The sequence below is a fragment of the Electrophorus electricus genome, chromosome 4 (genome assembly GCF_013358815.1).
Source record: "Electrophorus electricus isolate fEleEle1 chromosome 4, fEleEle1.pri, whole genome shotgun sequence".
Taxonomy (NCBI): Eukaryota; Metazoa; Chordata; class Actinopteri; order Gymnotiformes; family Gymnotidae; genus Electrophorus; species Electrophorus electricus.
The window spans coordinates 28,532,500-28,560,469 of NC_049538.1; the positions used below are offsets into that span (position 1 = coordinate 28,532,500).

At 40.4% G+C, this 27,970-nt stretch overlaps 1 protein-coding gene across 1 annotated transcript in view; it reads right to left on the bottom strand.

Moving 5' to 3' along the window:
• slco3a1 (solute carrier organic anion transporter family, member 3A1) overlaps window positions 1–27,970 on the bottom strand; it is a 41,986-nt gene that overhangs the window by 7,779 nt on the left and 6,237 nt on the right. The window contains exons 2-4 of the mRNA XM_027004601.2: window positions 26,225–26,678; window positions 1,281–1,379; window positions 478–741 (exon numbers count right to left, since the gene is read on the bottom strand). Of these exons, the coding sequence (XP_026860402.1) occupies window positions 478–741; window positions 1,281–1,379; window positions 26,225–26,678 (817 nt within the window). The remainder of the gene's footprint in view (window positions 1–477; window positions 742–1,280; window positions 1,380–26,224; window positions 26,679–27,970) is intronic.

The following is a 27,970-nucleotide window of genomic DNA, read 5'->3' on the forward strand; positions in this document are numbered from 1 at the left end:
AATCAGGGTCCAATAGTGTTCTTTCAAAAAAAAAAAAAAAAAGAAGAGAACTAATCGTATGGAACAAGAACCAGAGAGCTAAGTCAATCTGAAAAAGCACACCACTAAACAACTAGAGCAAGTTCCAATCATTACACAAAAGATATTATAAGTATTCCTTAAGCTGTGTAGTTTCTGTCATATGGTAAACAAAGACTGCAAGATTCGCACTCATGAATATTCTTCCTTTGTTTGCAACTGTTAGATAAACACCGAGAGTGTACACATCAGCCCGCCATCTCCACTCACATGTGTGGGCTTAAATTCCCCCTCCATTGCTGGAAGAGCAACTGTGCCTTATTCAACCGTGTATCTTGTCTGCTACATTTTGAAACTAAATTAGATGCCTTCCTAGAATTAAAGCTAGGGTTACAACCTTTGTTGCAGGTTCTGTTGGCGTATTACATTGATGTGGTGTTACTGTGTACACTGCGCTACCTCGGAGCTGCTCACAGCATGATGGACTACTGTTGCTTGGCTGATGGCTGGGTGGGACGCCGTTGCTGGGCTTGGTCAGGTCCATGCCCGGGGGCAGCATAGCCTGCTCACTCTCGGTTCCTCCCTCTCTCTGCCCCTCTGCCAGTGAGGAGGGGAAGCCAAACATGAAGAGGGCAGAGAAGAAGAGCAAGGCACCGCAAAGGAGAAAGCCGCCCCACCAAGCACCGATCCAGCGGGGGTCGTCTGGGGTGATTTCCAGTTTGGCTGGGGGTGGGCAGGATGTTGACAAATGAATTAATATCACGCACGTACATTTTTAAATAGGAGAAAAAGAAGATGAAAGGCTTGGGGCGTATTGGTGCTTATATTCTGATTAATTAATTAAATTTAAATGGATTAATTAGAATACTTTATAAGAAAATTTGAATTACAAGAAATAAAAGCAGTTAGTCTTATCCGCATAATAGCTGGTCTACTTGACATTCTTCACATTCTTAGTATTCACTAGCTCTAGCACTATCATACACTCATTACTAGCTTTATTAGGTATAGTTAATGACAATCTATGACAAATCACTTGTAAAGTTAAAATTTTTAACTCATTCTCATTATTTAATCATTTTTTGGTTGTCAAATATTCATAATTTCATCAAAGTACTGTATTTTAATATTCCAGTCAGGGTGAAACTAGCAGACAAAGTCTTGGAGAACCAAGCTCATCTATGATATAATATAACTGGCCTCACTGTGATGCCTTACATTTGTAGGCAACAAACACAAAAGAAGACTGATTTGAAACTTACTCGTATCAATGAAGACAGCATCCACATAGAATTTAGTGCAGACAGAACCAAGGATAAAGCCACAAGCTGGTCCAAACACCAGGGTGGAGAATAGGATACCTGCCATAAGTCACAGAACAGACAAAAGTGGATCTGGTTTGAAATGGATATTTATGAGTCATGTAAATCACACTATTATTATATCATGTAAGTCACACTATTCATTACACTATTATCACACTGAAGCATCAAGAATAGCATCGAAAAGATTCCAAACTGTAAAACACAAAATGTTAACAGAACAACTGTTTCTTAGTACTGGATTGTGTCTGAGACCTCCATTTGAATCATATTCATAATGTATTCATTGAATTCTTTTGTTTGAGTTACACATGGGATTAGGGATGGACAATGTTCCCCAAAATCATAGCATCTTTTTAGCACATAATCACGATCCATGATCTGAATCTTTCTTCCCAATTTAGAAATATACTGTCGAGAATATACAGATTTGATCCAGCCTATGGATTTGTCAGTTTGCAACACTTAAAACATAATATTGCATTAAAGACACTATTTTCAAAATGTTTATTAAAACCTGAGGTCAAAAATTATTTTAAATATTAAAGTTGTAATCAGCAGTCAATAAATAACCCATTAAATGACCAATTTTTCAAGTACTCTGAACTCAAGTAAAAAAAAAATGTAGTAGTAAAATGTGAACTGAAAAAGCGTAGTAAAAATATAAACTAAAAAGGTATAGTAAAATGTAAACAGCACAAACTTCTTAATTTTTTTATTGTTCACAGCGTTGAATGGAAAATCCTTAGGTAGATAAAATGTGACCACCTCAGTCACCACCATCTGCTTGCTGTGTTTATTTTTTGGGACCTGGTGAGTAAAATAAAACTATTTCTATAACCATCTCATCTTCTCTTTGTCTTCTCTGCTTTGTCCATTTCAGCATCAGTAGGGCGAGCAGTCTGTCCTCAGCTCCTCCTAAGAAATCCAACAGCGTTCCCCGGCCAGCCTGGAGATGCAGTCTCTCTAGTAGGTCCCCACACCATCACCACTAGTTCAAGTTCAAGTTTGGTTTATTCGTCACATACATAGTCATACACAGTATAACTCACAGTGAAATGGTGGTCTGTCCACCAGCATCCACTAGCATCTCTCAATGTGAAGTAGAAGCAGAAGTGCTCTGAGCTTGCACCACATAGCTGAGTGCCTCATCATCATGGAGTGAGCCCTGTTACCCACTTGTGTTCATGACCTGGTTTGTTTGGCCGTTAGTCATAGTTCATAATGAATGGTGAGGGTGGGGATGCAGATCGACTGATAAATTCACCATGACAGTCCAGAACAGTGACCGCCTTACTGCAGCTAGAGCACCTAACCTATGGTCAAGCTCGGAATCCCTCTTCCCATTACTCATGAACAAGATCCTGAGACACTTGAACTTCTCTTCAGCTGTAAACCACTCACAAATAGCAGTGAAGCAACTTAACAGTGCCCCTGACAGAAGCTCTCCTGTCCTTGGCCATGTTTTGCTCTCCTGTCCATGAATATCACAAACAGGTGTGGAGAAATTCACACCCTCGGTGGAGTCCACCGCTCACACTGAACGAGCTTGCCTTAATGCTGAGAATGTGGACACAGCTCTCACCCCAAGAAAACAAAGATCGAATGGCCCACATTAACTGCTCTGACACTCCATACACCTGGAGCACCTCCCACAGAACATCTCTGAAGCCTTCTCTAGAGCTACAAATCACATGTATACTGGACTGGCAAACTCCCAGATCCCCTAAAAGGTCTGGGAGAGTGAAAAACCTTGTCCACCCTTTCATGGCTAGGAAGAAATCCGAATTGTTCCTTTTGAAACTGAGGGTCAACAATCAAAGGTTAAAGGCCAAAGCTCAATGACATACTTTGTGGTAGTGTCATCTGACCTGAGGCCACGTGTCAAGAATGAGCAAATATGTGTACAAGTTTTTCACAGACCTAAAGTAATATGACCATCTGTTTGTTTAGCTCTTTTTAGCACCATTTACTTCATGCTGATCTCAAGAAAACAAAGACAGATGAGCCTCTGCTGCCATCTCCTGTTCTCTAAACTTGAATTAGAGTATCCCTTTTTTGAAACTCTTTTCTGAAGTGGTGCAGTGATTCCTACTACAACCGTAAGATGGCGCATTCTTGCCAATGAACTGTTTCCACAGATGCAGACACTTTGGACACATATTGTTCATAAAAAATGCAGAAGGGACAGTTAATTATAGAAAAGAAAAAAAATTGATTTTAAGTATTTTCTTCTTTGCTTACAAAATTATTTGCAGAGAAAGCAATGCGCAATCTAAGAAAATCCAGTGAAGAAATATGCTACAAGTTTTAACAAATACAGTGTAGCTGCAGTTACTCTTTTTCTTCTGTTTTTCTCTTTGTCTTTCTTCCTTTCTTGTCTAGAACAAAACAGTGGAATCAGACATGTACTTAAAAACAATTCTGCTTCTATATATCAATTTTAAACGCACACATCCCTTGGGTTTTCATACTGTATATCCAACTGCAGTTTAGGTTACTTTAAAAGCAGGAAAAAAATCACACAAACCAAAATGAATGTAAAGTGGACAGATGTGTGTATATTTCCAAGGCTATATTGAAGAGAGTATAATTTACAATTTAAGCAGCGAATTTACTTTCAAAAGAGCTCAGTAGCAGCCAAAAGCAGCTGTCTACACTGCCAGCCATTACATGAGAAGCATCAGGCAAGTGTGGCACAAATCACTGTTAATGCACTATCAAAAAATGGTGACAGTGGATCATCACTGGACATGACCTGGGAGGTCACTGAACATGGGAGATCACTGAACCAGCCCTGTAGAGTCCGGATATCTGGGCCTTCTGTCTTGCTGTGATGAAAAGTACATCCACCAGTTTGTTGGTATTAATGACATGAGCTAGCTAATCACACTGAGACCATTCTGTAATTGTAGTGAGGCCTTTGAATAGAACACAGTCAATGGCACGTGCATGTGAGCATGCATGCTACTGACATACACAAAACTGTAATTACACAGGCTGTGTAATTAATGCCACATATTTGCTGTCTCAGAATTCATTAATATATTTCAATACTCATTAAATATTCTACCACAAATGAATGAATGAATGAATGAATGTTTCTAAGAGGGTTTGACTTAGAGAGTGAGGTTATTAGGCTAATGCAATGACTCATGAAGCTTTTCAATAACAGGACCTCAGCTGACATCCCAAGAATGCATATTGGTGATGACATTAGAGACCACTTAACTAGGTTGCAAACAAACACACACACACACACACACACACACACACTCACACACTGCACTGTGGATCTAAGTTCTACATTAACTGCAGCAGGGAGGACCGAGAGGAAAATCTGGCATGAGCCAAAGCTGGCATTTCACATTAAACCTGCTCAGGCTGGGTGTGGCTCTCAACTAGCCCACCACAGTGAGCAGCTCTCGCCCTGTTAGCACAACACAGCACTGCATAGCACAGTCAGCCCTAGTGGCTCAGCAGCCCCCAGCATCCAATTAATGAGCACGCCTGGAAAAAGTGAGTCAGTTTTACCATTCGCTAAATTACCATGCCTGAGATCAAAGAGGACAAAAAATGTACTTGTGTGTGTGTGTGTGTGTGTGTGTGTGTGTAAGTGAAAGAGAGTGCTTGTGTTGACAACTGAGGTCTACTTCCTGACCTTACCGCCCACTAAAGTGGCGGTATGACAAAAAGCACACATTCACTCACACACACACACACACACACACACACACACACACACACACACACACACACACACACACACACACACACACACACACACATACACACACACACACACACACACACACACCCCAAGCTGCAACTGTGTATCTGTTCTCATTGGCTAGACTTTCCTCTGAAGCAAACAGCAGCATGGTTCTTTTTATATGGGAAGAAAAGCACACAAATTCTCAAGCAGATCAGATTGAGTGCACTGCTACTGTATAGAGTATGAGAAACAGAAAGAGAGCGAGAGATAGAGATGGAGAGAGGGAAGGAGAAGGAGAGAGAGTGATCTGGTTGGAGTCCAGAGAGATCCCCTGGGAGTACTTGATGGTGTTACTGCAGTACAGTAGATGTGAATAAAAGTTGACTATATTTTTTTTCTTTTAGGAATCTATGTTAACAGGGGGTATCTGAGAACAGTATATACACACATTTCGAAATGATTACAGAACTGTACAGATGGGTTATTAAACATTATAAACATGCAATAAGAGTGTAAGAACATTACATGTAGCAAGAGTATAGGCACGTTAACCAACTGCTAGAGTTTGCTTAAAAAATCCCTTCTTTTTTTAAAGAAAAAACATGTTTGTGGTATATTAACTGTATCAAGATAAGTTTAGAAAATGGTTACTAGCAACCCTCCAGTAACTCTGCCATCCTGTAAAGAGCAATACTAATTCAAAGAAAACACATCTAACCCAGCGAAATGAGTTTTCCTGATTGAATGGGGAGTGTAACTGTATGTTTAGTTTGGAACCAAAGTTTGTGTTAGGTGGAGATCAAACAAACTTTCTGCAGATTTGGTTTCAGCAACTGCAGTTGCGAAAAACTTTGCGAACTTTGTGGATTTTTCCACAAATGCCCTTTAAATTATCAGAAAATCTAATTTCATGCAACTTAATCAGTTGTACCCAGCGGTGATGCTTCATTATTTTTCTTGAACCCTAAACTGAATGCTTAATAAATATCCTCTTTTTAAATGTTTGTTTGCTCTTGCTCTCTATTGCTCTCTGCCTTGTGAATTTTATAAGAATTAAATAGTTTGTGGGAAAAAAATAAGTAAGGAGTTGTTTTAAAACATAGAGATGAAGTTGTGTTAAAACATATACAGATGGCTAATGATAAACTGAGATTTCAGGACAAACAGCTGCAGAATTTCCATCCTGTAGATACACACCCATAGTCGTGTTATGCACTGCAGTACAGGCAATAGGTTTGTTTTAAAGTGTTTCCTTGGAGAATGTGGGTTGTGTGTATATATGTGTGTTGACTGCTCATAGCAACGCGGTCACTACTGCTGTCCTCACAGGAAACCTCAAAAAGGAAACACAAGTGTTCTCAGTTACCTTGCAAAGAATTGTGACAGTTAGGCTGGCAGCCCAGTACGTTGTTTCCACATAAACCACTGTTTCCACTGTCCGCACATTTCATTTCTCACAGTATGTCCAACATTACAGAATTAGACTAACATGAATGTTACTATAAAAGTTAAGTGATTAAAATAGTTTATGTGACATAGGGTAGTTTTACATGACTTGCGCTCTGAGAACCTTACATAAATCTGTCTGAGCCATCTTACAAACCGTATCAGTGTTAGCATGCAAGTGCACTTAGATGCCAAAGCAAATAGTTTTTAATATAAAACCAAAAAAGAGTACCTGTTCACATTCAGGGGAAAACTTATATAAAAAGGATCTTTGTCAAAAACCACTATGTGTCCATAGTACTTGCATATGATGAATCTGTCCCATTTACCAGGCTGTTAACATGGAACATGCTTGCTTCAGCTTATCTGTGAGCTGAGGCATGAAGAACCTTTTGGGGGTTAAAATGAAGATTGTGCTTAACAGATGCAGGCCTGGCACCAACAGGTGCAGTCATAGCAGGCCTGACTTCTGGTCATTTGCACATAAACGTGGATTTGGAGAGCTGCCTGCACAGTTTGTTGCATCACACGTTCCTCTAAACTGGCAGAGCGTTTTGCTGCATTTCTCACATTTAATTACAGATGCGGATGTGTGTTGAGGTTTCCTTCTGAGGTCACTAATGTTAAATATGACCCACTGTGGGGAAACATTCACATGGTTCGTATCATTGTTCTGCACAAGTAACACTCTGTGACTGACGTAATAGGTGGGTTCGTTTAAACACCCTGTTGAAAAGAGATTGTTAAAGGAAGAGGACATGGGTGCTTCCTCCTGTTTCTCTCTCTTTATGTCTCCTCAACATGGGTAGGAACAGTATGAAGAACCCCAGCTCCCTCAGCTGTCAGTACATGATGCACTACTTAATTTTTAACAACTTTTCAGTGGCTGTAGTCATGGTAATCTTGGCTCCCTGCAGCAACTCTCATAAGATTTAAAACCCTGATGCTGGTCTACAAAGCCACAACCGGACCAAATCCCACATACTTAGATGCACTTATCAAACCCTGTTTTGTACCACGCTCCCTTTGAGCATCTAGTATGTCTCTAGTTGAACCATCATCCCTCAAGACACAAAGAAGACCAAGACAATTCTCTGGCCTGGCACCCAGGTGGTGAAATGAACTTCCCCTGGCTGTCTGTATAGCTAAGACACTGGCTGTCTTCCAACAAAGACTGAAGACTTTCCTCTTCACTGAGTCACCAAGCACTTAACTATGCACAAAAAAACTCATCAAAAAACCCTTTTCTATCTTCTTTTTTGCGTTATTTCGGACTTTAGTCTGATAGATTTCTTGACACTAACCCATTTATGCTAGCATGAGGATGTTTTTTGCTAGATTTTTGTAAATCTCTCAACAAGGTTGTCTGCCAAATGATGCACATAAAAACACATAAAATCCCAAAATATACATAGAAGTTTGAACACCATACTAATTTTTATATCCTCAGTGACCCAACATTAGAAGGAGGCACGGAAGCAGGATGTAAGTATGAGTGGCTTTTATGCTAACCTATGGTGAATACACTGAAAAACAAAATGACTGAAGAACAAACATAAGAAACTAAGGACATACAGACACTACCAAATAAAGAAGCTGACAAGACTACAACACATGAGGACCAAAGGGCAGGGTAAACCACACAACATGGGGCAGGCACATCAGAGACATACATACCATGCTAACCAAAGAACACAGCAAAGACCAGGGGAATATATACAGGAGGAGATTAACATGGAACACCTGGACACAATTACAAGGAGGGGATAAAGCTAAGATTCAGGTGAGCTGCAAGACAAAACAAAAATAAAAGGACATTTCAAAGGAAGTGCACAGTGACCAAGAGTGGTGAACAAGGGGAATTACTGTTCCACTGGAAGGCATCCCATCATCTTCTCAATGTCTTTCCCCTCAGCATAGTGGCAAGTACGTTTCACTCTTTCCTGTTACACCCTGCAGGGCAACAGACGGAGTCTTGCAGAGGAGGAAACTGATTATGCCCTTCCTGGTTTCTGAGGGTCTACTCAGACTCCTGCATTTCAAAGGCTGTTTACACTCATTATGACACTTTCACATCTACAACTGTAGATGCACAGCACACATCACAGTCTTCAAGCCTATGTTTTCACAGTTTCTGAGAAAAGACATTTTAGATAACACATGTTTTTGAGCTTCTTGCAGTTAGGCAAAGCCTTTTCCGAAAGGGGTTAATATGGGTCTTTAAGACATAGTACTATCTGGTACCTAAGTTTACATTTACGTTTACGGCATTTAGCTGATGCTTTTATCCATAGCGACTTACAATTATGAGTACAACTTGAGCACTTAATCTGTCTTTAATTTATCATGTAAGATTTGTGGTTACTACTAAGCACCACAGCACATTGAAATCTAAAGTGGCCTTCTGAAAAACAAAATGGAAAAAATTCTGGAAAATTTCTGGAAAATTCAGCACATTGTCAAAGTCTGTGACATGCAAGCTTGAGGTCAGTGAAGTGATTAAGTTATTTGTGGAATCTAAACAAATACTGCACTGCTACATATCACATGGGAAAAACACAATAGCATCCTAGTCCAGAGCCTCTCTGTCTAAGAAATCCTTGAACTGTTTCTAACACAAAAGCGGGTCTACCTTAGCAGAAGAGGTCTTAACACATTGCATTCAGGATCTTGATGCCTTAAACCTTTCGTAATGTAAGCATATAAATGGATATTTACTACACTGGGCAAATGCTACAGTTTGCATTTTACACTTTATGACTATAAGCTTTCCACTAAAACAAAGAACATGCATTAAAACTAAAGTGCAAGCTAAAATCCATGATGTTTCATTTAACTACCATAAAACTGCTCTTTTTTAGCCCAGTTTAAATATAACAAACTAGCATCTGGCCTATTCCAGAAAAACATTTTAACAAATAAATATATAGACATAAAGTCCAAATGAAACGTTCAAATGAAGACATATTGTGATGGTTTCTCCCACCGGCGGCTTGCGCTTGGCAGCCGTGGCCACTGCATGGCTTTGTTTATGTTGCTTCTTTGGGTCCCACATCTTTATGTTTTGTTTCCATTTGCTGTGCCACCTGTGTGTTATTATGTTATTATAATCTGTCCCTAAAACCCCTTTTTTGTTTTACCCTATTTGTCAGTTATTGATCTGGCTTTGGCTTTGTTGTGATTCCATTTGAGCACTAGCTTGAGTTTTCCTTTGTTCCATTAAAATCTTTAGTTTGAAACTTTTTGTTTGTTTGCATTTTTTTGCATGTTCTTCCCTGTGACACATATTTTTGTGTTACATGTTTACATTCAATACTGTACCCAAATAACTTGCTTACGAGGAATCTATTAACCCCTGAAGTAAATGAGAAAGTGTAAATACTCTAAAATGCCAACTCAAAATACCAGTAACCACCAGCAAGATAAAGGAAACTTGGGGTACGACAGACTTCACTATTGTGAGAAATATCCTTCGCAGTATTAAGCCAAACTCCGTATGAGCCTACAAGCCTGTTTGTACTGAAGCAAGAAGAATGCCACTCATCTTTCCATGACACACTAGGCAAGTATGGATATAAGACATTACCGATTACAGATTCCCTCAGCATTCCCAGTGCAGACAGCGGAGGACCTTGTGCTTTTCCCTTCCTCATTATTAGATCACTGTTGTATGTGATGAATCTCCAGTGCTGCCCATTTATAAGGGCAGCTACTCACTAGGTAACATACTGCCACTAGCTCTGTCTGTGACATTCCCATATACAATAGGAGAAAATGATCAATTTAAACATAATACATTTTATAGCACACAAATAATCCATCTGGTAGTCTAAGGGATCATCTGTTTACAGGGAGCATTAAACAAAAATAATGCCTATCAGAGAAATCTTGAATAGGCAGCTTATGTTTTTTAACACTCTTTATTTAAATTCATGTTGTGATTTAAAAAAATACATTAATGATATTAGGAAAACATAAATACAGTCTAGACTGTGGCATTCCTGAAAACAAAGAAAAGGCCTTTCTTCTGAGCTTGCTGAATAATAAACCTAAAGCTTGTTAGACTGCACTACAATGTAACAAGTTAAGGATTTTCTCTGAAACCAGCAGAGAACTGACACTTAACACTTCCTGTGTCACCAGTTTACAGGACAGAACACGTAAGATATCTTGCCAGATAGATAACATGGATGGAAATTGGGTTATCTAGCTTTTAAATATTTAATTATATATTTCATATAATGAACAATTTTATTACTCTAAGTATTATATGTATTGTTTTTGTTATGATATGTTATAAAAACATGATAAATAAAAAGGGTGATAAATAAATGAATGAATAAGGATAAGTCATTAGAAGACAAGAAAATAATTTGCATTTTGCCACAGTATTTTATAGAGTGATTTTGGTGACATATTTCTATATTTTTACAATAAAGTTTGGATTTTACTATGGGCATTTTGTATTTGACAAAGGATAGGTTAACTCTGAAACTAATCTTGAAGAGATATGATGTTTCCCTTGTGTATCCGTGTTGTTTTGGTTCTATGTGCAGCAGTGTTATCTGGCCCGTTTAGCAGCACCTGCCATAGCTCTAGTTCCCTGTCTCAGGTAATTTCAAACAAGCTTACTAAGCACTTCACTGTGACTAATCCCACCTGATCTTACACACACACACACACACACACACACACTTGTGAAAGTAGCCCTGAACAGGTCAATCTGTGAAGAGGAGAATTATGAGCTCTGATATAGTTATCAAAGGGTGAAGGACGTCTGAAGTCAAGCAGTAAATACTGGATTGAAAGTGTTCTAATCAGTGCCCACTCAATCTGTTTGGCAGGCTTCCTGAACCTATCGATTTATTAGACCACACTGTGCATGTCATGTCAATTAGCTTTCAGTCACCCAAAAGAAATAATTTAACATTCCACTGATGTTTTCAGGTGATATTTTAAAGGAAGTCAAAACATGAGCTGGTGATAAGAATCTAGATGACAATCTGTCTCGATAATGTCCAAGAGCAAACTGCAATACCCTAAAACACAAAGAGAAAGCAAGCGAAAGAGTGAGAGAGAGATTGTGTGAGAGAGAAAGACAAACACAGAGAGAGAGAGCGTACTTATCCAGTAGAGAATTACATTCAAAGTGGCCCTAAGGCAACAAGATGAGACATCTTGGTGACAGACGAAAACTGAAATGATACGGAGGGAAGGATCATTAATGTTCTAAAGCAACACAGGGCTGCCACCTGTCTACTCTTCACCCAGACATTCCAGGTGTCTGGTTTTGATTTCCATTTGTCTGTATTCTCCTGAATTGTGGGAGGTTGAACAAGAAACATTGGTCATATGGGTCATGATGGTTAATTTGTTTACCAATCCTCACTTCCCCCAACCACCGGCAAAACTTGGCAGGCAACGTCAAATAGAAAGCACAGGTGGAAGACACACTAGTGGTGAGTCTGTGAGTCTAACTGAATAGGAATGGCCCATTTTGGCTTGTTGAGGTGGCAACCCTAGTGGAATATCTGCTCTACGTTTTTAGATCCAAGAGATTTTGAATGCAGCATAGATCCACTGTTTTCTCCTGCAGTGCTACAGCTATTTTTCCCTCTTGTATTATTATGACACTTTCATGAGCATTATATAATGTTCTGTAACATTTCCTCATAGTCTGCTACAAAACAGTTCATATACTATAGAACTATATATATGGAATGAATGCCAGTACAGACAGCAATTTCAAAGGCATCCATATGCAGGCAGATGAACAGTATAACCAGAGAACCTGTGCCTGAACCTGGTATTTGATTATTTATGGAAAACCAGCAGCCTATATTTGGACCTGTGTATCAGTTTAAATAACTCAAGTATCTTCTTTAAACCCACACAGATTTCTCACGGTTTTTGTTTTTTGTTTCTGTTTTAGTAAAAGTATGAGTGTGTGTGTGTGTGTGTGTGTGTGTGTGTGTGTGTCGGGGGGGTTTCTGCTACTGAGTTCAGTGTTTTTCAAGCCTCTGATGTTTCTGACCACACCTATGCAGAAAACCCCAGAGTTGTGCTGTGTTCTGAGTTTCTTCAGGGTCAAATGAAACACTGCTTTTCAGGATCCATGCTTAGATCACAGGATGTGTTCCAGCAGGTTACTGCTCATTGTGAGCGTTGTCTCACAATATTGTTCTCAAGTGTACAATCTGAAAACTGTTTCGCATAAAACAATAACAGAACAAAAAGGTGAATGTGAAGACTACTGCCTTTGGTAAAGAAGCTTTACACGCCACACAACTAATTTCAAAGCAGAAAAGCACACACCCCGTAAGCCCCCCCCGGCCGATCTTTCTTTTTGGTGTGGGAATGATTTGGGTTTCCTCAGAATTTCCTTCAGTGAGCGTCTCCCAGTCTAACATCTGGAATATATGGCAAAAAAAGGCATACAAGCCTCTGTTGCTTAACCTTTGTTATAGAATTGAAAATACATTCTGACAATACATTCTAGTTTTACCAAAAACAGTTTTTTTGCACCATCATTTGTAAGCTAGTCATGTATTAATATAAAAAGGTTAAACGGTTTGACTTACAATGCCTGCCCAGAAACCACAACTCTATCACATAGAATCAGCCCTGAAACTAAATGCTGCAGATAAAGCTAGGAGTCAAACCAGAGGAGATTCCACTGATAACGTGAGTGACATTTCGAATGTGAATGACATTTCGAACACTGAAACATCAGCTAAAGGCGAGTCTTCGAGGAGGATACCCTGGAGGTAAATGTGTCAAGACAGTCATGAAATGGTTTCACAGGGAAAAGAGAGGTTGGGGTCAAGCAAACATGCTCCGTTCACATAACAGTGTGCCAAGACTCTGCATACAACCCTGAGAGAGAAAGGGGGTGAGTTAGTCACATCAGTCATATCAACTACAATCATTTTGGAAAGAAGAAGCAAGCCAGGTTATTCTCAAGCAAAGAGAAAAAAAGATTATTATGAACTTATGAAACATTATGAAAGATGACACACCTCCCTGCACAAGAATCTGTGAGTTCTAAACCACAAAATGGGAACCTACCCCAACACACACACACACACACACACACACACACACACACACACACACACACACACACACACACACAAACTGTATTATTGAGGTGCAGTCAAGGACATGACAGAAAGCTCAAACTATCCTTTGCAATCCAAAACAAAACAACAGAGTAATTACTTGATTGTATCTCAATCAAAATAATATAGCTATAATCCTTAAGTATTAGCCATAACAAGCCTATAAATTAGATATAAGACATAACGCATAAGACATATAGCATCAGCATCTTCCTACAACACTTGCTTAGGTTATAACAGATAATGTCTGCTTAATTAACTGCCTTTCAAAGGGCTGTAACTATCACTATCACTATCACTATTGCCGTCACTGCCGATGTCGCCATCACTGCTGCTGTCACTGTTGTCACTGTTGTCACTATTGCTGTTACTGCTGCTGTCACTGCTGCTGTCACTGTCACCATCCCTGCTGCTGTCACTGCCACTGTCACTGTCACCATCACTGCTGCTGTCACTGCCACTGTCACCATCACTGCTGCTGTCACCCGCCACTGCCACTGTCACCATCACTGCTGCTGTCACTGCCACTGTCACTGTCACCATCATTGATGCTGTCACTGCCACTGTCACTGTCACCATCATTGCTGCTGTCACTGCCACTGTCACTGTCACCATCACTGATGCTGTCACTGCCACTGTCATTGTCACCATCACTGATGCTGTCACTGCCACTGCCACTGTCACCATCACTGCTGCTGTCACTGCCACTGCCACTGTCACCATCACTGATGCTGTCACTGCCACTGTCACTGTCACCATCACTGATGCTGTCACTGCCACTGTCACCATCACTGCTGCAATCACTGCCACTGTCACTGTCACCATCACTGCTGCAATCACTGCCACTGTCACCATCACTGCTGCTGTCACTGCCACTGCCACTGTCACCATCACTGTTGCTGTCACTGCCACTGTCACTGTCACCATCACTGATGCTGTCACTGCCACTGTCACCATCACTGATGCTGTCACTGCCACTGCCACTGTCACCATCACTGCTGCTGTCACTGCCACTGTCACTGTCACCATCATTGATGCTGTCACTGCCACACCACATTCACTGATGCTGTCACTGCCACTGTCACTGTCACCATCACTGATGCTGTCACTGCCACTGTCACTGTCACCGTCACTGTCACTGAAACTGTCACTTTCACTGCCACTGACCTACCTGCAGCTCTCAGAGAGCCTACGCCGATGTTCTTGATTATTTACCACCAACTGCTAGTACGTCAGCAATGCCACTAAGCATCTACTTCAGCTCGCACCTATCAAAGCAAACACTGGGAGTAACCTGAGCTTACTTTGTCAACCAGTGCAATGTATATATTTGTGCTACCAAATGATGTGCTGAAAATGGCTATCCAAAATTTAGCATGAGCCAAACTTTAGCAGGACATGGAGGTATATTATTCCAGGAAACACTAACCAGCAGTAAAAGTAAAGCTCTGGTAAATACAAGGTCATTTGTCAACAGTGGCATCAGACCCAACGTTTTTGCTGAGTGATGCTTGTGATGAATCTGAGCTCCTGTGAGGTCATGGCCCAGGGCAAAGCACTGCAGTCATTATCACACCCATTAGGCTGGGGCAAACATCAGCTTTACCCATACAATGTCTGTGTCATCTGTTGACACATATGGAGTAATGCAAAGGGTGTGTGTTAAAGCATAAGTAAAGGCATCGCATATAGATACTACTTGTCTATGAATGGCAGTCTTCTAAATTCTCAGTAAGACACACACACTGTGTAAAGTAGAACAAGCTTACAGAGCTAACACACTGAATTTCTGTACCAAATCATTATGCCATACAGAGATAAGTAGGATACATGAGCTTGTATGTAGGCCAATATAAGGCCTGAAGATGGATGACCCAAATCAGCATGAGACAGGAATAATAAAAGTACTAATGTGAGCTCTATTAAAGCTACCACTAAGCAGCATAAGACAGGCCTGAAAAATATAGGTCTTAGTTTTTCCAGCATTTCCTCTTATAGCATCTGTAGGAGCTTTACAATAACAGCATGACCTAAAGTGACCTTTACACTGGGATCATTTAAGCCCTTTAAGGAAAATGGTTTGCAGGGCCAAATCTCCCCACCCCTCATTAGAGGCCAGATAGAGATCTGTGTTTGTGTCCACTTCTCCTCTCTCTCTTTCTGGAAGATTTGTATGTTTTCTCTCTCTCTCTCTCTCTCTCTCTCTCTCTCTCTCTCTCTCTCTCTCACACACACACACACAGTAGCACCTAAAGAAGACAAACTATGTAAGTATTCATTTTGTTACCCAGTACATACAGTACACAGTGAATTATGCAGTAGTCTACTGTATTTTATTATCTTTTATATATATCTTATGAACACAGAAATCTGTTCATGCACCTGAAGGTTAATAATATAATATCATACAATTTAATATATAATAGCAGTATATAATAGTATATAATTACCCACTGACATATTTAGGACCATAACAAAATGTTCCAAAGCTTAAACTTAAATATTTGTTACAAAATCCAGCCAAATCAACTAGAGGAAACTGCAGAAACCCATATTAGGCCTAACAAAATTGGTTTCTGCCTTTATTCCCTCACACTGTTCTGGAGATTTATCACATAGACAGAAAGACTCTGCTCAGAAATAAAGACCTAGGCTATTTGCCTCTGTGTGTATATGCTATTATTTCAATAATGCTAGCCTGGAGCAGTCTCAGATGCTAATGATAGTCTTTTGATATAAGGAAATTGCAAAAGCAGAGTGCGCATGTTTGCAAACAGATCAGCCAGTGAACGAGAAGCAGGCCTACCAACAGGTTGCCGGCCTGTTTCAGCCGCACCACACAGAGGAACGAGACAGAAAGAGAGAGAGGGAAAGAGAAAGAGAGATTATAAGTAAATACATTTTATTTATATATGTTCTTTAAAGTAGTCGACATTTAGCCCAGGTGTTTACAGCATTACAACAACAAGCGACAAAGCCAAATAAAGAAAGCTTATTCGACCATTCACATATTCAGTTGTTTCTATGAGCTAGTGGGAGGGAAAGAGAGAGAGAGAGAGAGAGAGAGAGAGGCGAGGGAGAAAGAAGCACCAGCTATATATGGTAAAACCTATACAGCCTTTAGGTATATAGTCCATGTGCTCTTCAGCCAGATGTTTGATACTTGCTAACAGCTCCAACAAAAAAGAGCCTCCAGTGTGAAGCAGAGAACCCCTGGCTGTAGCAGATACATGTTGAATCCTCCTTCCACACATGGCTCAGAGCACAGTAGCTGAGGATGATGTTCAGACTGTTCCTGCATACACATTTAGGGAAACTGGACCAATATAGCTGGATTGAGTGAACACATGTCTGGTATGTATCCCACTTACACTTTACTGGTGCTGTGGTCTTCAGTCTTTAGACTATTTTAACCCAAATGTACAGAAACTAGCAGTAGATCTAAATGCAGTAATGCAGATCCTATATATCAGATAGGCGTGCATTGTGTGTCATGTTTTGACATGGAGAGTAATTGATCTCAGCGCAGCATTGATTTTATGCACAGACTGTAGTTGAGACCTATTGACTTTCATTCATGTTGTGGATCAACAGTGGATTGTGGCTTGAAACCTAAGCACTCTATTATCTACAAAGCATATTGATACGTGATACCACTTACACTTTGTTAAATGTCTTGTGTTCATTGCTGTGGTGGGTTACAATTATAGGGCTTCCGTGTTTCACTCGTGCTTGCAAAGGGGCAGTTCCAACAACAAACACCTGGCTGCCAAAGCCAACCCGATGCGGCCATGTGCTGGGCTGTTTGTAATAATTACAGCCTAGCCCTATCGATCCTCTGCCATTTAATTAAGCAAGTTTCCCCAAGGCCCAGCGTCAGCATCGAGGCGGGGATAAAGTGCTGAACATGCGAGTGGGTAATCCTGGGAGCCCACAGAGCAACTGCTTACAGACCACTCAATCAATGAGGGCAGGGATTTACACTAATGCCAGGAGGCCTTAAGCAGCAGCAGCACGCTCAGACTGACCTGACAAAATGCGCGAACGCATCCAAGCTCTCACCAGCGTGAGGTCCAGCATAGAGAGGTCTATGTCAGGAGCCTGAGGCCATGTGCTGGATCTCAGATTGTGAGGAGCTTTGGGACAGATGCATCCCCCCAGAGGGAAGCGTTCACAGAATTTGGGACATGGATCTGAATATTTGAGTCCAATCGCATAAAAAACAGACGTGTACAGGCAGAGAGTCACCCAGCCGTGTAGTCTTGTGTTTCTACAACACCACCCATCCCCCCAGCACTTGTCACCAGCAAATAATAAAAAAGGAAAATGCGCTTTTTAATCAGCAGTGGCAGGACTTGTGACCCAGATTCCTGCAGAAAGGCCATGCTGTGGCAGGTTACCAAGACCACAGGGATTGAACGCTCTGGAGGACATGATGAGGTTGAGACAACCACTATCAACCAATCTTGTACAACTTTCCCTGGTCAAACTGCAGTTTATGGACTCCCTCTGATGTTCTGATGGATAAAAATCCCAGCTGGATTATGTGGTTGTACCATAGCTGTGTTTTCTGGAAGCTCAGGGGGCTGTCTGTTATCCTGTGCTGACCCATTTCTTCAGGAGGTGTGACCCATTTCAGGGACTCCTAAAAATGCCAACTTCTCACGCCTTCTATGACAAAGCCATCTGGATGAAAGGAGAGTAGCTAGCAGAGGTGCATGGATGCATTCAGAGCAAGAGCTCCAGGTCACTGGTTGCACTGTAATAGGCAACACCCCGTACAGGGTGGCAATGCTAGCATATGGGCACAGCCTTGATAAGTAAAAAACTCCAGCTGTTAAAACAAGATAACTGCTCAGCTCCCTGTGCTCTGCCACACACACTTTTACTGTGTTTTCTTTGACAGGATGTAGCAGACATATGACTGGAGAGGTACCAAATCACAATTTCTACACTGGTAGTGTAGACAGAGAAGAATGGTCTGCCCACAGCTGACTCTTTTGTCTAAGGCCAGTCTTCACAGAGCATACAATGGTCTCTGCCAGGGCAGCAGATTCATTGCTCCATTTGTCACTTATTCACGGTCGGTCAGACATGGCCCTCAGACAACAATGCTCCAAGCAAGCAGGCAGTAGTATGGTGCTTTATCACACAACATATAATAACTTCATTTATATAGTGCCTCCCATTCATACAGCAGGTACACAGCAACGCATAGTAACTATTGAACTAAAATGACTTACTGCACTACCACTAAACAGTAAAAGCCTGAAACAGCAGGCTCTACAAGCAAACAAGATTTAACACATCAGTAGTAGCAATAAGAACAGCACTCAATCACATCTAAATGAACCATTGTTATCCTGTTCAATTTATAAACAGTTAATAAAGTATATGTTATCTGGATAAGAAATTAAACTGATCAATTCACAAAACCAGTTGAGTAGCTTTAAATTCTATGAGTCTGATGTTGAATGGTCTGTTGTATAGCCAGTGTAGTGCAGCGCTATCATCATACTCCTGGCATGAGCTCGAATCATCAGGCCTTTGGTCATGGCTCATATCCAGCAGCCATTAGTTTTGCAGTGAAGGCTGGAAACAAAACAGCTACAAAGGAAATGAGAAAGAAATGGAATGTGATTGGTTCTTGAGAAATGCTTAGCTAGGAACTATATGGTTGAAAGTCAACATTACACACTATTGTGGGCTTGCTCAAGTGGACATACTCTTGATCTGAAGGAATATGACATATAAAAGTGATCGTATACAATATGATCATGCCATATACTTGAATGGCAATCATATTTAATAGTTCCTCAGATGGTAACTACTATAAGGAGAGGAATAATGTGAAGAAACATGATTTTCTTTTTCTTTTCACAGTGAGTGAATTTAAAAGGTACCTGTTTGCTGCTATGGAGAACAAAACAGAATACTGACACATCAGGTGAGATATAGCAGCAGAGATGAGCTGCACCTGAAAGCAGTTACTTATAAACCAAATCAAGGTTGTATTTCTAGGGGACTCCAAGGTCCATTTGTCTCTACAAGATATCTGTGTAAGTTAACCATCTTTCGGAATCACAAGGGATTTGCTTTGTTTAACTGGCTAGTGATGGGATTCAGAAAAGTGGTGCCATCTGATATGAATCAAATCACATGACCTAACCCTAATTTAACAGAGACTTGACAAATCCTATTAATACTGTTAAATAATGTCCATCATATTTCTGTCATTTCTTTAGTCAACATTTCAGTCTGAGGCCTGTGGGCCTTACTAAACATCTTAACACTCAGTTTCCTTCATTGGATCTGCCACTCAGTTTCTCTCTGTATGTGACTTCCTGCTCACTGTAAAAATAGGCTATGTCAGAGTACTTGAGACTTGAGATTTGCGTGAAAGGTGCTGCATCTATCTGGAGCAACGATTCAGGTGTTGACAGCAGGCTGTCAGAGTGATGCTGGAGAACACATTTGCATGAGACAAGACTGCAGCACCAGTATTCCGTGCCTGCACTAGGAGCTCACGCCTTCCCCGAAGGAAACAAACAGGCCCAGGAGCTTATCTGAGCAATGGAGGAACCAATTTGGAGTCTAATCTCTCAAGACAACACTGCATCCACAGAGTTTAAGTAGATTATATGAGCAGGCTGGGTTGAGGACAGAGTGGAGAGTCAGAAGGCTTTAATAGCAAGGCTGTGCTGACTGAGCTACTGTGGTGAAGCCTCATCAATCGTGGTGAAACCCCAACTGGTACCTGCAATGCAGCTTAAAGTGTCACAAAGCTAATGTTTAAAAGAATATCAACACAATGGAACTTAAAGAGTAACAAAGCTAATGTTTAAAAGAATACCAACACTGTGGATCTTAAAGTGTCACAAAGCTAATGCTTAAAACAATATCAACACATCCATGAATAATTACCCCTGAAATGTGTGACAGTATTTTGTTTTAGACAGACAGAATTAGAGACAGAGACAGTTTTAAAAACATAAAATAAGTAAAGGTTAAGATGTAAATAAAATATCAAGCTATCCAAATGTGTCAACAATCACTTAAAACATAACAAATAAAATACAAAACACAAGAGAATCTGTTTTTAAGGCTGCAGTAAACTACAGTGTTCTGGCAGCCCTCAAATGTAGTAAATAGATCAATGGTGTGGTTAAGTTAACAACTTATTTCTTTGTGTTGCTATAACAAGGGATCAAGGGATTATAAACCAGAATTCTGTATTATCCATTACATAATACTTTCTGTTCCCTAGCATACTTTAATTTTTTGGTTTTATTTATTTATTTATTTATTTATTTATTTATTTTTTTTAAACAAAAAGCCCCATTATAGATGGTCAACAAGAGCCTGCAACAAGCAGACACCTTTACAGTAGTTTTAAATTCTAAGCAGTAATGTATTCTTTTAAATTCAGCTCAGGAACAAAACAACATGCCATGGCTCATGTTTGCCAAGAGCAGGCGCTTATCTGGCCTCAGGCACTGTGGCAGAAGTGAGAGGCACCTCTGTGTGTCCTGCCTCCACCAGCTGCAGATCTGTCGCTTTTGCTTTGGCTTGGCCGAGTGACGGGGCCCAGAGTGGGCTGTGTACGGCCTGGCCCCAGCCTGCCCAGAGGGAGATCAGAACAGACAGGGCATTCTTCCCCTGGCCTGCCCCTGCTGCGGGGGCTACGGCGCCGGCCTGTACACAGACTTCAGGGAGAGGCTTCTGCTTTGTCAGGTGGAGATCATCAGAGAGAGTTTTTTTGTTTGTTGTCACTGTTGCTTGTTTTTGATTTTTCTGTTTTTTGATTGTGACATTGATTGTGATCTATAAAAAGTGGATCATGTGAAAATCATCTGTCCCCTATTTGTACTCAAATACTCAAGGCACTACAGGAAAATAACATTTGAATAACAACTCCAGGCAGCTGCTGGTACCAGGCTAAATTAATCTAATATTCCAAAACAGGACCTGGACATCATGTTATAGGATACTCTAAAAAGTTTATTGTGTACTACTAACCATCTGTGCGAAATATCATAGCCAACCTCGATTCCCCTTACATCTTTACTGCATATTGTTGCCACACTAAATATAATGGGAAATGCCATAATTAGAAATGGCTTCCAGAATCCCTGAAACCAAAAGGCTGGGAACAAAGAGTTTTTTACTCTATGACCCTGTTTATTTACTTTGGCCCTTAAAGCATGCCTGAGCTTTTAGACATCGAAAAACAAATAATTTCCTTCAGGCTTTGTTTATCGGTGCTTAGAGCAGTGTAACTACAGCCCCAGACTAAAAAAAAAACAAGCAATCACCCTACCCTCTTAACATGCATTTTCAGTCAGCTTGCATGAATGTACTGAACTGCCTAGAATTCACAGCTACTACATGAGAAGGGGTCCACTGGGGACAGCGTGTAACCCTCTGTTCCATGCGCACCACTGCTCGATGCGTTCAAAAGCCAAAAATGAGGCGACGCTGCCTAACAGCAGACTATAGCTGAGACATTCATTCTGGCTTCTGAAAGGCCCTTGGTTAGAATCCAGTAGCTCCTGGGAGGTGTGCAGTAAAGGTGGGGGCCAGAAAAGGCCAGCCTGTCCCTGAGGGAGTTTGTTTCTCACAAGGCAGTGTGGTATGCACAGGCTGCCAGCCAACTCAGACCCACCTCACAGCTAGATGGTCTGCATTCCAAGCCCTCCGTGTAATTGTGGCCTCATACCTCTGGGGAGCTTCCAGATTCCCGCACCCAAAGGCCTCACCCTTCAGTTGTTCAGCATACAATATTTACGTGCTGCAAGACAGTGTCCTGCACTGGTTTAGAAACACAGGGAGTAAAAAGAAATTATGTAGATTCACAAACACAGTGAGTAAAAGGAGTATTTTTACACTGATATCACTCAAGAACAGACAAAAAAATGTTACATCTCAGGAATAAGACGCCGGTTGTGAACTGATTAAGAAGCAATAAACATCTTATTGTGGATTCTCATCCACTATCATGAAGTTTGAATCATTATTTTTATTATTTTAGCCGGCATTAACTTATGTCCCTAAAAGCTCAACACTGGATAAAAACACCACTTTAAGGGGCTATAATTTACAATATATACTTTAGAACACATAATTTGAATGGGTAGGAATTACAGCACTGCATTATCCTTTAAAGTCATACAAAACTTGTTTGTGTTTCTTTCTTTTTTCTTTTAGACAGTAACATTTTCTATATTCAGCAATAAATTGCTTCATTTGGCAGTTCTACAAAAAAGGAAATTAGACAACAGAAGGCAGCACAGGACCCCAAGAAAACCAGTGAAATAAAATAGGACAAGCAATATTTTGCAACAGTGAGAGGCTACCTAGCCAAAATCAGCTTAATTTGTAGCTACTGATATATTGTCCAGTTTAACTATAATCTGTTTTATCAACATTTCCATGTATGATTCGGGAGTGGCCTGCATTTGCATAATGGAAAACAGTAAGCACTTGCTGAAAGACTTAAAAAATAATTAAAAAGACATTTTATGCAATGCAGGGTGAATTTAAGAGCAACACTGAATGTTCCACTAGTAAACAATGCATCAAAGGAAAATGAGAGCAACGAAGATACAGCTTGCTAGGTTAATGGATTCTCTTCAGAGATGGCCTGAGTGCTCAGATAACCATGAGTGGGATCTGATGGACAGAGCAGAGGCTGTAGATGAGGGTGTAGTGTGCAGCAAGCACAGCATGACATCAAGGCCATGCTTGATGACGCTGAGCTGCAGCCCCGGACACAGAGGCGAGGCCTATTACAGTCATTAAACAGGAAGTGCCATAAGCAGGAGCCCATCCATTATGGCTCATGACTCCAGGCCTTGGGACATTAAAGCCAATTACAGAGGCTGAGTTCACTACCACTCAGGCGGATGAAGCAGCAGTCAAACATTGAAATGAAATCAGAAACTTCCACCTCCTGAAAAATATTCTGAAACACATGAGGCATAAAAACATTGAGATTCAGTATCTGTAAACTGCTAATTTAGATTTTCATTTTGTTGACTTCCAACTTTTTAAAACTGCATTTTTATACCCATGGATATTTCCAAAGCAGTTGCAGCTCAGAACAAAAACTTAGCTGTTTGTGGTCACATGCTCATATGGTATCATACCAGCATGTTCTTTAATCAGAAACAATGAGCATTGTTATTAAGTGAATTTAGGAATATAGGTTATTTTATTAGATGGTATAATGTATACTACTGCAGAATCTATAGCATTTTGAACATAGTATTATTTTCTCTACCTTTTCACATTGTCCCAAAGGTGCAGATATGCCATAGCTAAAAGCAAACTGTTTCCCTTTAAAGTAATCCTTAGGTTTGCTATGGCTTATATTAAAATGATTACAGCTATTTACTACTGTAGGGAAGTAACAACTGCACATGCCCCCAACTATGCACACTGAGCTTGCTTTATCCGTATGAGAGAAAAAACGTCAGTGATGTTGGAACAATCTGGCCCATTCACGCAGCCATGAGCATATGACTCGTCTGCAGCACGGTTATTAGGGTGATCAGCTGGTTGTGCGCTGGTGTTCAGGCTGACATTGTTCTCCAGCGCAATGCGGCCCGTCACCCCTACCCGGCTTCCGCTTATCATACGGCTGCAGCTCCACTTCTCTGTCAGGACGTGCAAGTCCCTGACAGACGAGTGTCCCGCTTCCAGTGGTAAGCTACTAAACAATCAATGGCACTGCAGTCACCCGAACAGCCTCACGAACAGGACAAAGGAGAGCAGGGAGAAGAGACATTCGAAGGGAAATGGTATCGGAAGTTTCCTCTCAATAACAAATGTCAGAAAGAACAAAAGAAAACCTTCAAAAATATGCAGTGAAATGATCCTTTTCAACTTCCACTAACATTCTGCCTACAGTTGAGTTAATTAACTTCAAATTAATGTACAATCACAGGAGTTGCTTTTACAAATGCAAATGCTATATTCCATATTTGCTCTACGTACACAGTGAGAGATCCTGAAGTCAAAACAGAGGTCTTTATTCCTTCTAGGAATTATTTAAACCTCATATCAAAGCCCAGACCTTCATTCTGAATACCGCTGGACATCAAACAAGACTCAAGCACTGAAGGTTTTATCACTTTAAAAGCACATTGTCATCTTTCTCATCAAAGGTCAGATATGCATAATTAAAAAAAGGGAAATTGAACATAGCCCAATGGCTTCTATGAAGCTGGAAATCCTGTGAGCTTTGATATGGCCTGATGCCTGTATCAGTGGAGATAAGAGGGGGTCTCATTATCAGGGAATAGAAGCCAGTGTATCAGGCAGAACTATCCAATTACCCCTCAAAGTCTTGCACTTGTCACCTTGACGACTGTTAAAATCTATGAAATGGGCAGCAATCGTAAGCAAGCAGAAGGTAGTGGACTGTAGTTATCCTGACCCCCGCACAGGACTCATGGTTAACTAAATAACCGCGAAACATCTTTGGGGGAAAACACATGGGATGCATTTGACATTAAAAATGATGTCTTTACTCTTTACTCTGACACTGCCAGCATTAATGTCTTTGTACATGGGGAACATGAAAATGGACTGTATACCATTCACTGCATTAGTGGTTATATAATTTCCTTCACCAAAATAGCATGCCCCTTGTGGCATTAGAAAAGAATGTGACAAGAGGAGATGAAGTAAGATGAGAGAGACATAGGCTTTGCCTATTCGTTACAGTCTGATAGTGACACGTTAACAGACAAAATATCATAATCATTACTGACATGCTGTTAAGGGGCTGTTACTTGGGAGGTATTTCAATCTCTTTTGGTGGGTGGGTGGGTGTATGTGTGTGTAATCCAGTGTAACATATCAAATCATTGATATCGTAAAGGACCAAGGCATCCATTCCATGTGTTCAGAACCAGCCCCTAGTAACAACAGAGACTTGCACAGGCAGGGTATTAAAAGCTGCACTTCCATTTGCATTCAAAAACAGTCATGTGAGTCTTGCAGAGAAACACTTTCAATGCACACCAACAACTGCAATGACATCAGATGATGGTGGTCAAACAGCCTAATGGAAGCAACTAACAAACCAACCAACAGGAAAACAATGATGGGATCCATTTTATGCAAACCCCCATTATATACTAACTCATTTATTTTTAATTTGAGATTTATTTACTGTACTATACATGCAAAAAAAAGTGATTATGTTAAAAACATATCTAGTGTTGTCCTATCAGTAGGTGGGATTCAAAGACAATTACTGTGCAATATACCAGTGATTCCAATGTTTGCTGTTCCACGTTGCTTGTACAATAATTTTTGGGCTTTCTAGTGACATACTTGAAAGCAGAATAAATATCCATGACCTTTTATGTCTACAAGATATTTATTTCTGGGATGTTTCTTTTGGACACGTTTGCTAAGTATGTCGATGTGGTAATATATATTTATGTCAATAAGGACATTTTTCCACTGTGCACCTTTTGCTTTATTTACAATTACAAACTATAAACTCATGATCAAAATCTGGCCCCTGATTAGTGTATGAATACAAAGCCAACGATGTGCCCATATCTGAACAAATGAAATTCACTCACCAATATAGAGTGAGGAGTCTTTCCTTCTCACATGGTCATCTATGTAAGACACGCCCAGAGGCTGCACGGGTGTGGCTCCAATCCCCAGCAGAACCTGAGCACCAATCAGTAGCAGGTACATCATGTTGGTGTTAGCCCTATTCCCACACAACTCATCATCCAGATCCCTCGTTGAGGCATTAGAGCACACATCCCGCCCTGGGTCCTTCCTCCATATGCCTGTGCTTGTGTACTCATACTGATTGGTGAGGAACTCAGGCAGCGCTGAAAGCAGAGCCCCCAAGGCCATGACGATACCCCCACAGCCAATCAGGCGTGGTCTGTGGGCTCTGGCTCCAAAGTAGCTGACAAATAGGATGAGGGCCAGGTTGCCGATCTCAAAGCTACTGGCGATCACGCCCACATCAGCACTCTGGAGGTTGAAGCGGCGCTCCAGTGTGGTCAGGACACTCACCTGCAAAATTCACAATTTTTTTTTGTTTAAATTTTAAATTTGGCTAAGATGCAAATAACAAAATACAAATGCATTACAGCATCAGGTCAAGGTTATTTTTGACATGTTACCCTCATTGTGGGGTTTAGACTCAGGTCTCTGTAAGACCTAACAATTTCTAACAATATCCTAACAATTTCTTCTATATAATGAGCTAGGCACATTAAAGTGAACTGAAGATAATTCACTTCAACTGAACTGAACAAAATTAAGTAATCCCCACCCTTAATCATCCAATAGGTTATATTGTAACAAAAACAGATTGAACGTTTCACAAAATATATACACATGTGGATGTGAAAAAAAAGAAACAGTAGAGGCCAACACTGGATGCTGGATACAGACACATTAAAAGAAGTGCAATCTGGTTAAGTTGGTTCAAAATAAGGAGAATAAAATAAAAGGGCATCACTATTCCAAGAATGACCCAAAAACGGCAATTGGTTAATTTAGCAAAACCAGAATTAGATTCCCGGTCAGAATCCATAAATATTAAATATGCACAGCTTAAACTCAATAGACAAGCTTGGCTTTTCTATTCAGGTCATGGGGTAATCAATATTTTGTAGAGTAATTACAGAGTAATTAACATTGTAAATAAAGTAATTTCATATGGCAATTTCATATTTAATTTAATTTTGAACTGTTAAAAATTTGACATGTCTATGAAAAGAGCACATACTGAGGCCAAGACCTTTATTCTAATCCTACTGGAGAAGGCAGGCTCTTAGAATTCATTCAGTTTGCTTGTCATTGTGGTCTGTGAAAATTGCACTCTCTCTGTCTCGATTAAACTCTCTGTTTTATATTGTCTCATGTAAATGTAAAACATGTAAATGTAACAATTTAACAATTAATTTATCATTAACACTCTTGCATCTAAGCATTCACACTAAATGAATCAAAACAATAAATTAGCACGTGAGCATAGCTCGTCACTTACTGGCCATGCCAGTAATCAAGATTTTTTTCAAATACCATGTAACACTGAAAGCATAATCTATTTTGAGTTTGGGCACCTGCCACCTAATACTGAAGCTTTTCCTTGCATGGAGAATAAGGACAAACTCATAATTGCACTACCTCTCATAATTGCACTCTGGCACAATTTCCTGTGCTCTTTCTGGTAACTGACAATAACTGAAGAGGCATCTGAAGAGGCTGTCATCTTGCTTTTCAGATATGTGCACTGTATTTGCCCTGCATAAGGGGGCCAGATGTCCGGTCTTAGGCCAGATAGTCCTGCTCCTCAT